General features: G+C 34.7%; 2 protein-coding genes across 7 annotated transcripts in view; one reads left to right on the forward strand and one right to left on the reverse strand.

Annotated features, from left to right (window-relative positions):
* Positions 1-4,309: 4,309 nt before the first annotated feature.
* LOC107866825 (prolyl endopeptidase) lies at positions 4,310-11,265 on the forward strand. Of its 2 annotated transcripts, XR_001673035.2 has the most exons (13): positions 4,310-4,704; positions 5,378-5,597; positions 6,290-6,490; positions 6,601-6,671; positions 6,832-6,994; positions 7,555-8,148; positions 8,674-9,054; positions 9,195-9,270; positions 9,360-9,423; positions 9,569-9,707; positions 9,797-9,910; positions 10,061-10,872; positions 10,962-11,265. XR_001673035.2 is itself a non-coding variant. In XM_016712826.2 (12 exons), exons 1-12 carry the CDS (start codon positions 4,592-4,594, stop codon positions 10,124-10,126), a joined length of 2,202 nt encoding a protein of 733 aa, XP_016568312.1. In that variant the 5' UTR covers positions 4,310-4,591; the 3' UTR covers positions 10,127-11,265. The 2 variants fall into 2 exon arrangements, 1 of the variants encoding a protein (XP_016568312.1); XM_016712826.2 differs by having other exon boundaries at positions 10,061-11,265.
* LOC107866826 (signal recognition particle 54 kDa protein 1) overlaps positions 10,525-15,292 on the reverse strand; it is a 14,364-nt gene continuing 9,596 nt past the window's right edge. For 3 of the 5 annotated variants that reach the window (XM_047411392.1, XM_016712827.2, XM_016712828.2), the window contains 7 exons: positions 14,418-14,517; positions 13,211-14,238; positions 12,979-13,127; positions 11,986-12,064; positions 11,743-11,894; positions 10,971-11,037; positions 10,525-10,862 (listed from right to left, as the gene is read on the reverse strand). In XM_047411392.1, the coding sequence (XP_047267348.1) occupies positions 10,657-10,862; positions 10,971-11,037; positions 11,743-11,894; positions 11,986-12,037 (477 nt within the window). In that variant the 5' untranslated portion in view covers positions 12,038-12,064; positions 12,979-13,127; positions 13,211-14,238; positions 14,418-14,517 and the 3' untranslated portion in view covers positions 10,525-10,656. Of the gene's footprint in view, positions 11,038-11,742; positions 11,895-11,985; positions 12,065-12,978; positions 13,128-13,210; positions 14,239-14,417; positions 14,518-15,292 lie in introns of all 5 variants that reach the window. The other 2 variants (XR_007054783.1, XR_007054784.1) reach the window with 2 other exon arrangements.

Below are 15,292 nucleotides of genomic sequence, written 5' to 3' on the forward strand. Positions count from 1 at the left end.
AAAAAAAAAAAGATTCCGAGCCGGGTTAACCGGGAGCAAATTAAAAAAATAAACGGCCCGGAACCCAAAACCCTAAAGTCCTAGGGCTTATCAGCTAGATCAAATCGGGCCGATTTATTTAAGTGGGCTGAATAGCAACCCAGCCCACTTGACAGCCATAATATGGACTTATCGTGGAACTTCTTATAGCTTAAGCATTGTATTTTTCTTTCTTGTGATTATTTTTTTTATTTTTTTCGGTTGATTTCATGTTTAACTTATTCCTAAAAACATATAATTAAATTATTAAATGAGAAAAATTCATCAACTTTTCAGCTCCTATGATAATTACTTTTTATCGGATATCTTAGTAATGTTATCTTAGTATGTATACATGCAAGTAATGTGTTTGAATTTAAAGTTCATGTTACTTAATCATGATTAATCAATATGTATTTTACTTAATTTAATTACATAACCACAACAAAAAACATTAATTTGGTGAATACATCGGGCGTGTAAATTTTACCGTCTGTCACCTCCAATCTTCATGACTCCTAATTAATTGTACTAATGTGTATTAATAATGTGCTAACAATGAGTAGATTTTTTTAACAATTTTCTACAATTATATATAGGAGAGAGGAAAAGGAAAAACTTGAAAGAAAATTATAGAAGAATCGAGTCCTCACTAACAAAATCTATTAAGATATCAAGCAATGATATATTTAAATCTATAATCTAACATTATAATAAATTCCATCTTGTATTAATAAATGTTGAACCAGTTAAATATAAATCATGAATATAATAATTAATTTATTTTTAGTAAAATTGAAAATATTTGAGTTTTTGCAAATATTTATTATTATTTTTGAATGTTAAAGAATGAGAGCGAAAAAAGTATTTGATCACTTATATACAAAAATTTTATTATAATCGCGCGTAGCGCGAGCGTGTTCACTAGTTAATCATAAAAATTAGCAAAGCTAGTAAATATTATATATTATTTAATCATGATTAAGTGTTAACAAGTTTATATGTTAATTGTAGCAGGTTATTTAATTTGCATTCTTTCCACGTTTACGTACTATAAACTCACACGAAATTGCTATATACAGTTACCCGTAATCAACTTTTAAACAACAATAATTATGCAGAAAAAATTATATACTCACCCGCTCCAAATTTCCTAATTTGATTTTCCATTTTACTTGTTTTTTTTATTAATCAAGAAGAGATAATTTTTTTTCCATGTTTTATCCCTTGCATTAATTATTTTTTCTTCAAATTAAAATATAAACATTATTTAATAGGGGTTCTATGGTAAATTATGCATGTTATTAATTATTTTCTTAATCAATGTCATCTCAATTTGGGACGGAGGGAGTATTAAATAGAATTTAAGTTTTGTACACCGTCAGTGTACAAAATATTTTATACTATCAGGTAAACTTAACTTGCTATGTTAGGTTACTAACTTTTCCTTTTCTTAATTTTTAAGTAAACAATTGGGTAACCTACAATAAATTTAATTTTTATGTAAATAATTGGTAACCTACAATAACAGGTCAAGTTAACTGATAGTGTAGAATATTTTGTTCATAGAACTTAAACTCTATTAAATAACTATACCAATGCTTACAGAATACAGATCGAATCATTGAATCCTAATAAATAACTCACATTTGTTCCCCAAAAAAAGAAAAAATCATTCTATGGAAGTACTTGAAGCAATTTCTTCTTCGTTTTTTGTTTCAATTGAGAATGAAAAAATGTGCAAAACATGTTTTTTTTTTTTTCCTCACAAGGTATTCAATACTTGTAGTATGGCACAACTAAATCCGATTCGTAATAGATTAGCTCATTTATGAAGGTAACACTCCCAAATCCCAGCAAATAATATTTTTCATTTTCAAAACTCGAACTCGAACGGAACGGTGGGACTACAAAACATGTAATACTATATAGACAAAAACTAGGAGAACATGTTTCACAGACAGGAGCAACGTGCATCATGATGTTTTGTGATTTCATATTGCCATCACTCAAGTGTAGTCATGGTCTGATATGAAAGAAAAAAAAGAAATTATTCATGGGTTATGTTTGAACCAAATCAAGTTATGTTGACCCAATAGAAGCATCAGCTCACAAATTAATGATACAATTAATATGTCATAATTTTTGGAGTAGCTGGTAAAGTTGCTGCCATGTGACCAGGAGGTTACGGGTTCAAGCCTAACAGTCTATGACAGAAATGCAAGATAAGACTGCGTACGATACATCCTTATGGTGGGGTCCTTCTCCGGACACCGCGCATACAATAACTTTAGTGCATCGGGCTGCCTTTTTTTAGAAAGTTATACATTCTAAATTTCTAATTAAAGAGCGAAGTTTTAAATGGATTGAGGTTACTAATTTTTATTGTCTCTCTTAAAAGTTTAAAAGTCAAAATCAAAAATCAAAAATCAAAAATACCCAAAAACAAACTTGAAAATCCTATCGAATTTGAGCTGATTTGACTCAAATTTGGATTATAATTTCTTCGATCCGAAAATCAAAATTTTCATATTCAATCAAACGATCAACCAAACGCCCGCACTAATTTTTTTTTCATAAACTTTCTTGTCTTCTAAGTTCCCTTCTTATTCAAAGCTCATAGACCCACTCCAAAAAAATCAAAAGTAAAAGAAAAATCAAGCATGACTTCTAGTAATGCTTCTATTCCGACGAGGAATCGGAGTAGTTCGGACATAAAATATCCTTTTATTTTCAACTTAAAGATCGTAAATTTAATTCACCAAGAAGCAAAAAAAGACATCTTCTAGGGAGAGGGGTAAAATAAAAATGCTAAAGTCATTTCTTACGATTTGAGAATTTTATTTTTAATATGCTTAAAATGTAATTGGAATATATTGAGGATATTCTCCCTCTACTCTATAATTTGTTTGTTAGATAATACCCAATTACCCTCCTAAACTATATCCAAAAAGACTATGACACACCTCAATTTAAAGGGGTTCTATTACTCCTGAACTAATTAAAAGTGTAATTTTGATATCCTTAGTGCGTACGTGGCACAACACACTGAAATATTCACGTAGACACATGTGTGTGCCATGTAGACACTAAAAATGTCAAAATCACACTTTTAATTAGTTCAGGGATAATAGGACCCCTTCTAAGTTGAGATGTATCGTAATCTTTTTGAATATAGTTCAGAATAATTGGATATTTTCTGTTTGTTCTTATAAACAAGTCTTCTCCCAACAATTTTTTTCAAATTTAACTTATCCTCACAAAATTGACCAAGAACACGTTGTCCAATTCCAAGAATGCTGTACGTCATTTCAATATTTTTTCCCCGCACGTAATAAGAGATTAACAAGTGAGCCAATATGAAATATAACGATAAAATTAAAGATTGCTTATGCTTTCAGCCAACTCTTCTTTGCTAATTTATCGACACGATTCATTAAATATTAACCAAGATCAACTAAGGTCCCACAATACCAAGCATGCATCCTTTGTGGCGTAATAGCGTAGCCACATATATCTTAGGGTGGTCGGCCAATTTTTTTTTTTTTCTAATTTATTGACACGATTCATTAAATATTGACCAAGACCAGCTAATGTTCCACAATACCAAGAATACATTATTCGTGGCATACCGGCATAGCCACATATATCTTATTGAGGTCAGCCAAATTTTGTTGCTAATTTGTTGACGCGATTCATTAAATATTGACCAAGACCAACTAAGGTCCCACAATACCAAGAATGCATTATTCATGGCGTACTGGCGTAGCCACATATATCTTAGGATGGTCAGTCAACTCTCCTTCGTTGAAAAATTATATGATGTATATAAAAATTATACAATGTATATGAATCATAAATTAATTTTAACACCTATATATTAAATTTGAACATCCCTAGTAAAATTTAGGGTAAAATTTACACGCATCCGGTGTATACACCAAATCAATACATGCATACCTTGTGTTTGAATTTAAAGTTTATGTTACTTAACCATGATTAATCAATATATATTTTACTTAATTTAATTACATAATCATAGTAAAAAATATTAATTTAATATAAATACCGGGTGCATATAAGTTTTTACCTAAAATTTATGGCTTTGGCATCACACATCATTTTTTTTTTTTTTTTTTTGGGTTTCCCGTGAAATAAGAGATCTCCTCACGATATTGAAAGAATCTAATGAAAGTAATTGTCCCAAAGTCTATGACAACATAGTTCTCACAAAATGACAACATTTTGCCCAATTCTCTATTACTTTTCCCGCCTATTTTTCCTTCTAACACCTAAATAAACCATTGAAACTTGGACATGTTCCTAACAATGTTCTCATTTGTTCACCAATTCACGCCATATTTCATCTCAATTTTCTCCAACATGTATCTCTTGTTCCCATTAATACAGGACATTTCTCTATTGTGCTATCTTATATATTACTCCTGCAATAAAAAACTTTGTTCCTACGTCAAAGACTCCAAAAAAAAAAAAACAGCCTTTTTATTCACATTAAGCATTGTAAAACTCTACGTTAAGTTTTTAGTTTGTTAAAATTTTTGTGTGGAGATCAATGGGTTCTCTTCCGGCTATCGACGAGCGTAGTTTGACATATCCATTTGCTCGTCGTGATGAATCTGTTGTTGATAACTATCACGGTGTTGATGTTCCTGATCCTTATAGATGGTGCGTTTAACGTATACTTCTTCTGTTTCATTTTATATGCTATTCGTTTATTTTTAGTCTGATTACAAACATTTCTAATACTTTTGAACTTCTTTAAACTTTTAACATGTTGAATGAAATGACACATTTCTAATACCTTGAATCACATGTTCTTGTAGCCATAGAAATAAATGTCATGACACAAGTTATACAACATAAATAGAGAAAAACGTTTTTTGATGGCATATACTTGGTCTGTTTAAAAAAAAATGACCTATTTTTTTTAGTTCTTTTAAAAAAGAATAATCTCTTTTCATTTTTAGCAATTTTTTACCTTAAGACCACACGATTAAAGTATTTTTTATTTAAGACTACAATATTTAAAAGTCATTCTTTATTTTCTTAAACATCGTGCAAAGTCAAATCAGATCATAATAACTGTTGAATCCCCTTGATATAGAGAAAGATTTTAGTTAATTCGTAGCAATTGAGGTTCAAAAATTACTCTAGGTATGACATATAAATATTTTTGACTCCCTTATTCATATTTGTGGTTGCCCCCCTATCATCAAATTATGTCATATAAAATGAAACAGAGTGGGTACGTACTTCAATATGCATACTCTAATTTTTATTATTATTATTTTTTTTTGTGATGTTTTGATTTATTGTGTTTTCAATGTTGTCTGTATAGGCTTGAGGATCCAGACTCAAAGGAGACGAAAGAATTTGTTGAAAAACAAGTGATTTTGACAGATTCAGTGCTCAAGACTTGTGAGATAAGAGATAAGCTAAGGGAAAAACTCACAAAATTGTTCGATTTTCCTAAGTATAATGTTCCATTTAGGGCAGGTGATAAGTACTTCTACTTCCATAACACAGGCCTTCAACCTCAAAAAGTCCTTTATGTTCAGGTTCGTGCAATAATAATTTAATTTTACCCTCTGTTATACTTTAAGGTCGTTCATATTGCTAATTAACAAGTCAATTTGCATTTGTCTCTAACTTTATCAGACCTTAGGAGTAAATTTGGACCTTTTTCTCGATGTTTCGTGACATGTGTAGACTCCCGCGTGCATGTTGGAGTTTGGTTAAAATCGAGTAAATTTCACAAATAGCCACATTTCAGCTATTTTTCCATGAAAAATGGCTATTTTTCAATGACGAGATGGAAGAGTAGCTAGTAACAATAAGCACCATTTCTACGTCAATTCAAGGACGAATACGAGACCATTTGCTAACGACAATGTCATGAATGATCTAGCGTAAAATCAATGGAAAAGAGTCAGAAATATACCTAAACTTTAACGAAATTTGATGTAACAAGCCTCCTATGACCCCCTCGACTATTTATTACCTCATTTTTGTGTCATATATTTGTCCAGTGAACCACTTTAGACCCTTACGCACCAAGTGTGAATGTATTCACGCAATGGTCCCGGGCAAATATATTTCGAACTTTTTTCCCTAAAATCAAGATATTTCATATGGTAGTTAAACTCTAGAGGGATAAATTTAGACCTTTTCATTATGTTGAAGTCCAGTTTTGTTATTTTCCGCTAATGTTATTTGTATGGATTGTGTTTTATTATTTGTGTATTTTTAGGATAGTTTGGATGGAAAGCCAGAGGTATTGCTTGATCCAAATACACTTAGCGATGATGGCACAGTAGCATTGAGTATGTGTGCAGTTAGTAAAGATGCTAAATATTTGGCATATGGTATCAGTTCAAGTGGAAGTGATTGGGTGACTATCAAAGTTATGAGGGTGGAAGATAAGCGCGACGAGCCTGATACAATTTCATGGGTACGATCATATGATATCTCAATTTAACTTTATATACGCTGACAGTATAAAAAAACGTTATACTGTAAGTGCACTATGTTACGTTGAATGGAATTTTGGTCTCTTTATAGGTTAAGTTCTCAAACATCAGCTGGACTTGTGATAGTAAAGGATTTTTCTACAGCCGTTATCCAGCTCCCAAGTAAGTATTGATAAAGTTTTATTTTTATTTTTTTAACTTGTATCGATAGATAAATAACTTTTACACGATCAGTAAAATTTAGTCGACTGGCTCTTATTATGGATGGTTGTCGTTAATTATGTACCTTTTAGATGATCTGATAGTGATTATTTCTTTGTAGGAACGGCGAAAAACTAGATGCTGGTAGAGAGACAAATGCAAATTTACACCAGGAAGTGTATTATCATAGTTTGGGTACTGATCAATCTGATGATGTATGGTGTTGGAAAGATTCAGAAAATCCAATGCATAGACATATAGCTTCAGTGACTGAAGATGGACAGGTAATTCTAAATCTACATTAATATTCCTAATTGTTGCATGATTGTGTAATGTGAGCATTAGAGACTTTTGAAATAAAATCAGTTTCATGCTCCTTATCGCGATTGAAAAAAATAATAATTCATACTTGTGGTTAGAGATTGATTCATATACCAAACGAGGAAATAGATGATCACGATAACTGATATAATATGTCAGATTGATAAGTGGAAACATAGATATTCATCATGCTAATGATAAATGGAAATATTGATATTCATGTGACCAAGAGGTCACGGGTTCAAGCCTTGGAAACAGCCTCTGGCAGAAATGCAAGGTAAGGTTGCGTACAATACTTCCTCGGACCCTGCGCATAGCGGGAGCTTTAGTTCACCGGGCTGCCCCTTTTTTTTTATGAGCAACCTATTTTCCTGCTCTCCTTACTGGTTTACTAACCTAGTCCATTTTGACCCGCCTAAATTCAGCTCAACTCGCGCATTTGACACCACTAATTCTGAGTACACGATGACCGATCAAAAGTATTCCTTTTGCCTAAATCAAACTTTTCTTGTTTGTTTTGCAGTATGTTCTCTTGTATGTTTTTCGGAACTGTGATACTGTCAATCAGTTATACTACTGTGATTTATCCGCACTGCCTAACGGCGTTGCCAGTTACAAAGGCAGAGGCGACGCGCTTCCCTTCAGCAAGCTTGTCGATTATTTTGATGCATCGTATGATTATGTTGCACATAATGGCACTGTTTTCACTCTCCTAACTAACAAGGATGCTCCAAAGTACAAGTTAGTCAGAGTGGATTTAGAAAATCCTGATTTTTGGTTTGACATAATTCGCGAGGACGAAAAGGACGTGCTACAATCAGCTGTTGCAGTTAATGAGAATCAACTTGTTGTGAATTATTTGAGAGATGTTAAAAATGTGCTGCAGTTGAGGGATTTAGAATCAGGGGCCCTGCTTCATCATTTACCGATTGATATCGGTAGTGTGACTGGAATTTCTGCTCGTCGTAAAGATGATTCTGTTTTCATTGGGTTCATGAACTTCCTGATCCCTGGACTTATATATGAGTGTAACCTTAAGGGTGAGATTCCTGAGCTTAAAGTATTTCGAGAAATCATCGTTCCTGGATTTGATCGGACTGAGTTCCAAGTAAATCAGGTGAACAACTTTTTCAACATTGCAATCACCCCCAACTTAAAAAGATAATCGAAATATATGTTACTTACATTTCTATGTGCATTCATTTAGTTTCTAACTGTTTTGGCAGAACCCAGTAACTTTAGTTTTGTGTCAGAATATTCATTTAGTATGTTTGTTTCGAACCCAAGGCAAAAAGGAGTTGTCGTCCAGAATCCATAAGCTAAAAATCCTGGTTCGACCTCTGTGTACACGATAAATTAAAGACAATTATAGGCAACATGTTTGAAAATAGTGATTGCCTTGTGTGTTCTTGCATCTCTCTTTTCGCATTGTAAACCCAGCCGATGTTGTACAACACTGTAGTACAGTGGTGGAACCAGAAATTCTAACACGAGAACTCCAAACTGCAAGAATGCTGAGAACTAAAACCATTTTTTAAACCTCCTTTGGAACTATAGTAGAAGCTTTCCTTCTATACATACAAAAGAAAGAAGAAATTGTTTTTTTTGTCCAATTCTTCTTGTAACGGAGCTCCATTTGCAGGTATTCGGTCCAAGTAAAGATGGTGAAAAGATACCTATGTTCATAGTGGCTAGAAAGGGTATGTCTCTGGATGGATGCAACCATTGTTTGTTATTTGGATACGGAGGATTCAACATTAGTATGACACCACATTTTTCTGCTGCTCGCGTTGTGCTTGCAAAGCATTTAGGTGTAGTCTTTTGCTTAGCAAATATTCGTGGTGGCGGTGAATATGGAGAAGAGTGGTACAAAGCTGGTGCCCTTTCCAAAAAGCAGAACTGCTTTGATGACTTTATTTCTGCTGCTGAGTATCTTGTAAGTGCTGGTTATACACAACCACATAAGTTGTGTATTGAAGGTGAAAGTAATGGTGGACTTCTTGTTGCAGCCTGCATCAATCAGGTACTTAAGTATTCTATTCAACGAATTTAACTTATATCGACCGGCATTATATGAGATGGTGCAATCTCCTTAGTGAAACTTCTGGCTCTGCCGCTGTCTGGTAGTGTAAAAGGTGTTTACGTTGATGGTTATGTTTGCAGAGACCTGATCTCTTTGGCTGTGCTCTTGCTCATGTTGGTGTTATGGATATGCTTAGATTTCACAAGTTCACTATAGGTGTGTGTGTTGTTTGTTTACAGTTATATTTTGCTGCTACTTTAGTTGGTTCTGTATGTTACAACAATTTATTTTCTGTTTCTCATTAGGCCATGCATGGACCTCTGATTTTGGCTGTTCTGATAAGGAGGAAGAGTTTCATTGGCTAATCAGGTGAGTATTAAAAGCCGTATTGATTGGACTCTTCAAAAATGCTGACAGATAAGTGTCGGATCATTCAAAATGCACTCTTTTTAGGGGATCCGACACGTGCACCAACATTGAAGTTACTCATCTTGTTTACAAATTTTCTCTTCAGGTATTCACCATTGCATAATGTGAGGAGGCCATGGGAACAATTTGCCAATATAGGATTTGTTCAGTACCCTTCCATCATGCTATTGACTGCAGATCATGATGATAGGGTGGTTCCATTGCACTCGTTAAAACTATTGGCGGTATGTTACTTATTACTCAAATCATGTTAAATAAATAATTTTACGTTGTCAGTGCATATAACTTAACTCCATTACGACATGTTCTTTAGACAATGCAATATGTCCTGTGCACGAGTGAGGAGAAAAGTACGCAGACCAACCCAATCATTGGCAGGATCGAGCGAAAGGCTGGTCATGGATGTGGGCGTCCAACACAAAAACTTGTAAGCTTCTTACAAAACATTTCTTTTGCAACCTCAAGGGCTCGGGTTGATAGTAACCGTGGTAGTAATGTCCCGGTGAGCCTAGCTACTGACCCGAGGAGCGGATTGGGAAAGTACAGATTAATGAATGTTTATTAACATGTATTGCAGATTGATGAAGCTGCAGACAGATATGCATTCATGGCTAAAGAGTTGGGTGCTGCTTGGATTCAGTAATATGAAGTTTTGCACAAAGGAAACTAATGGAACACAATAATGTGTGGTTGGATTTTGATGTCCTCACAGTAAGTGCTTCATTTATCAAATAAAAGGTATCTGTTTACAAAAGCCAAGTTCTCGGAAATGTTCACGTCAACAAACAAGTAGAGGTTGGTGTGAGGGTGCACAGGAAAGAATTTTAGCAATCATGAAGAAAGGTTGTTTGGAACTGCAAGTGATTTTGTTGACTGATCTATCTGTATATTAAATTATTACAGATTTACGTTATACATATCAATAGTGTCATTAGTAAAATACTGATAGTAGCACAAGTTGTTGAAACACTACTCCCATTGCTAGTAAAAACCTTGATGGAGAATATTCGAAGACGGAGTTAAGGAAACAGCTAGCTGACGTTTACGTAAACGATGCTAAAATTAAGGAAACGGATGAATTGTCATGAGGAAGAGAGCCCTGTAACAAAGACCAAGTTTTTAGACAGATAGAACATAAGATACTTATCTACAATAATATGTTGAAATTCTGCTTCAACAATCAATGGGGATCTTTTGTGCATTCATGTTTCTGGACCGGCAGCTCATTTGTTGACGATCCTTCATGTTGCTGGTTATCACGGTAAAACATTTGTATCGTTCCAACATCTCCATCACCTCATGAACTAGGCAGCCAGATGCCTTAGCTATATCCATGACTCGAGATGCAGTCATAATCTTTGGCTTGGGACTGTCCAATTCTGCATGCAGGTTTGTTGTTGTCAATTTCAAATCAAAAGGTTAAACTACATTCTGAATAAGGTGTACAAATAACTTAAACTGAACTCCATAAAATGTAGCTCACTTGCCTTCATCAGTCATGGACTCCATCATTGTCACATACCGTTTATATTCAAACTGACATTCCTTTTCAACCTATACCCCACCAAAAAAGAAAACCAATGATGTAGCAGAAGGAAAGCAAACAGGCACAAGCATGACTCCCAAAAAAGAAAGAAGGAACCAAAGAGAGGGAACAAAAAAGGAGGCAGGCAGAAGAGTTGACAAGTTCCCATCCAATCAAACTAATGTTCACGTGTTAAAATACTTTTGGTAAGAGGTTTTCTAGAAGTTCAATGAACAAAAACGAGGGTTTCTAAAATACTGTGCGCATTCTGATTTAGTATAGTAGAAAGATGTCTTTTCAAATTTGAACTACTGAAAGCATATCACTGAATCCCTAAACCATAGTAACTAATTTCATATGGTTAAAGATTTCAGAAATCATCTTTACATGGAACTAAATTTGCTATTGAAATGGTTAAATAAAGGCAAAAGAGGAAAAAAGGGGAAGAAAGAACCAAACAAGAACAAAACAAAAAACGGGTGGGAGGATCAGGTTGGGACAAGAAATGTTGAGACCTCAACGATGAAAATGAAAATGAGGGCTGAAGTCAAAATTTAAGAAATTAGAAACCATGATCGAAACACCACACAATTGTTTGACTCAGAAAACCAAAACGTATTAGTTCTGGTTTTTGGTCATCAATGATATAACATTCAGAAGAAGTTTGCCAAACTTCAAAAAGGGGGAGAGGGAGAAGGGTTTGGGGATCAGATTAATTTAAGGGAGTAGCAAACCTGTCCAAGGGGATCCCTTTTAAGCGCTTTCTGTAATTGCTCATACATGATCCTCAAGGTAAACTGTCCTTTTGAATACTTCAGAAAAAGCTCGGGATCCATTGAGACCGTATCCCATGTCGTGGTCGCCAATCCAGACAAGTGATCCATGCCTGGAGATAGTTCAGCAGAACAAAGTCAATGGCAGTGGAAATAGGAATATGGTGCAAACAAAGTTGTCAATATCAACAGAAGAATGCAAACCTATAAGACCGTTCACAAATGGTTCAACGTCAAATACTTCAAAATCATACATGTTTGGACCATTTCCATAATAGCAACTCTGCAGATGGAAGAGCAAACGAACAAATAAATCATTTTTAAATCCAAAGAAACAGGCCAAAAACATTCACCAGAATGCTTAGTCAACACTCGATCCAACTTATAATTTGTATAATCAATAACAAAATCCTTATATAGCCCCCCAGGGGATGCCCTAGTGGTTGTGATAGATTAACAACCTGGACATCCCAAGCCTTTATTCCAGTTACAACACGCGATGGAGCTAATTTGCTACAGCTTTCTGAGCAAGGCTACCTTGACAACATATGCCACAAGAATACAACTTTGCCCGAACACCACCAATATGAAAAAACCTTGTAAACAAAAGAAGGATATATCTGCTACAGGCAATAAAAGTTTTTGATCTTTTGGGAGCTAAGAGGTAATAGAAGTTGCACTTATACTGCCTTTTGAACCATAAAGCAACTATAAAATTTCAAGACTCCAAGATAGCCCTTTGAACCATAAAGCAACTATAAAATTTCAACTCCAAGATAAATGATAAAATCATAATAAAAGATATAATCACAACATTGTCAACCAAACCGTGCGGTTAAAATTCCAAAACTTAAGCAGTAGTTCAAGTTTTCAAAAAAACTGTTCAGCATCAATTTCTAATCTCGCTGGATAAAGAAGAATCATTTTCTGCAGGAGTATATTAATGGTTTACGCTGCAACAGATATAGGTAACCAACAAGAGAATCCATCTTAGCCAGAAAAAGCAAACTAACAGGCTGCATCCCCCCCCCCCCCCTCTTTTCAAGAAGAAACAGCCTGCAACTTGGAGCTACAATGGCTAGAAGTTCAATTGTTAGAAGCTGATACTACGAGCTTAACATATGGTCTGTAGTTAAGCAACAGTTCCCAAACTATAAGAAGAAATTTCATTATACAGCCAAACCATTAAAAACTTACGCAATCAGGGCACCACCTCCTTTTGGATGGCCATCCATCTTAGTAAGAATCACAGCTCCAAGAGCAACACCTTGTTGAAATGCTTGAACTTGATCAAAAGCGGCTTGTCCAATAGTACTATCTATAACGAATATCACGAGATCCGGTTTCTGCAGAAAACAATAAGATGAACAAAGACTTTGTAAGATGAGCATCTAATGAAATGAAAAATATAGAGCATAGTAGAACATACCGTTGCTTCAGAAACTTGTTGCACTTCTTCAAAAAGAGCTGCTTCTTGTTTGTGGCACCCACTGGTATCCACAATAATTAGATCACAGTTTTCCTTCTTAAACATTTCTACACCGTCCACAGCTATTTTCACTGGGTCTGATTCTGTATAGCTGTTGCACAAACATTCATACAATTAAAACAAAATGGCCTGAAGTGATGATTAGAAAAGTTATGCAGTTCAAAATGACCAGATTACCAATCACAGGTTCAGTCCTATTAAGAAAGATGCACAACAACAGTAAATTCCATCAAAGCAGGTGAACTGTATATTCCTTTAGCCTAACAGCAACAAGAATAGCTTTCTCATTTTCCCCTCCTTTTCCCATTTGGGTGAAAATTCGACTTAAAAGGATTAATTATGTACTGTACCTTTTTGGTACCCCTCCATGGTTCCACTGTTCAAAGTATCATATCATTAGCTCACGAAGCACACTCGACGCAGTTGGATACTGTTTAATACTTCGAAAGATTCAGATATAAAATTGCTAAAAGTTCAGAGTTATAAACATTTTACACAGTTCTTTCAACGACATGAACAAGGATCTAGAAATGAGATATGGAGGACTAGGAAGTAGGATGTTGAAGTGTAGCAGGAGAGATTGAGTCAACTATAGGGAGATCAAGTTTTAGGCTTTATTAACAGCGCATATTTTCTCATGCATCAGTACCAGTTACCATGGAAGGGACGCTCTTAGTAAGGTACCATTCACTTTTGGGCAGCTGTCAGCTAATTAACTTTAATCTTGTGATCATCATTAGATAGTAGAATGAACATCAAGCTTCTAAACGTGTGGAGATAATCAGATAACAATAAAAATAATAGATTCAGATGCCTTCCATAAAAAGGAACTTTAGCTCTTGTTGCATTCTGCTTCAACTGATCAAAAGCACCAGCTCTGGAGGTATCTGCACAGACTAGAGCCGGCTTCCAACCCATTTTCTGGTGGTGATAAGCATATTTTGTACATGTTGTAGTTTTTCCAGACCCTGTATGAAATTACAAAAAACACAAGGATAGAATCTTAATTGAAGAGGGAAAGCTTTTGGTGTGCATTATAATAATTGCAGTAAATAATGCTTACTGCTGAGATAGTTAATGCAGCTCCAATATTATTAACTTGTGACAGAAGATACACCTAAAGTAGAAAATTACTAAATTAACACACCTTGCAAACCAACAAACAATATAACACTAGGTTTCCCTTTTTGCGGTGCAAATGAAGGCTTCCCAGAGTCGAATATCTTGCAGAGCTCGTTATACACAGCCTACACAAATGAAAGAAACTATCGTAAGTTAATACAAGAAGGTAGTAAGGGGAACAAATATATAAAAACGACTAAGAAAATAGAAAAATCAATGAAGATCCAACAGGACACAATAAGAAAACCAGTTTAGCATCACAAAAAGGAAGAAAGAAATTAAAAGAGATATGATGACCTCCGTTTTTCGATTTTCAAGTTGCGTTACGATCGGTCAAACTCTTAGTACATTCCGGGTGAGTTTCGAAATTTTTATAGTAGTGTAAGGGCGTGTTTGGTTGCCCGAACCAGTAGCTAAATGTGTTTGAGCCGCGGAGCCCTCTTATAGCCTTTGTACCCAGTTTTTTTCAGCATTTCAGGGTCAACTTCAAACGATCATAACTTCCTGTATATAATGAACTGGGAGAACTGCTATATATCAATGGAGAGCTCTTTGAGTCTTATTTCTAATGCAATTAGTTTCATCCAATTTAGACGTCTGAGTAAAAAGTTATTATCGATTTAATTGAGCCTATCAGACAGTCAATTAGGGACAGATTTGACCTTAATTGTTCCTTAAGGGTATTTTGATCATCTTCCACCCCTATATATACCCCAAACACGGGATTAAGGCTTATTTGCAGCAAAATATACTCCTCTTCTCAAAATCCTCTCAAGAACTCAAGCTAGGGTTTCAATTTGAAGACCCAAATCCCATCAATTCAAGAACATTACTCCTCATTTATCTTCAACAACAAAAGAAGGGTTTCTCTCAAGATCATAACCTATAACAAGAATCAAA

Source organism: Capsicum annuum, chromosome 4, assembly GCF_002878395.1.
Source record: "Capsicum annuum cultivar UCD-10X-F1 chromosome 4, UCD10Xv1.1, whole genome shotgun sequence".
In the NCBI taxonomy this organism is placed as follows: Eukaryota; Viridiplantae; Streptophyta; class Magnoliopsida; order Solanales; family Solanaceae; genus Capsicum; species Capsicum annuum.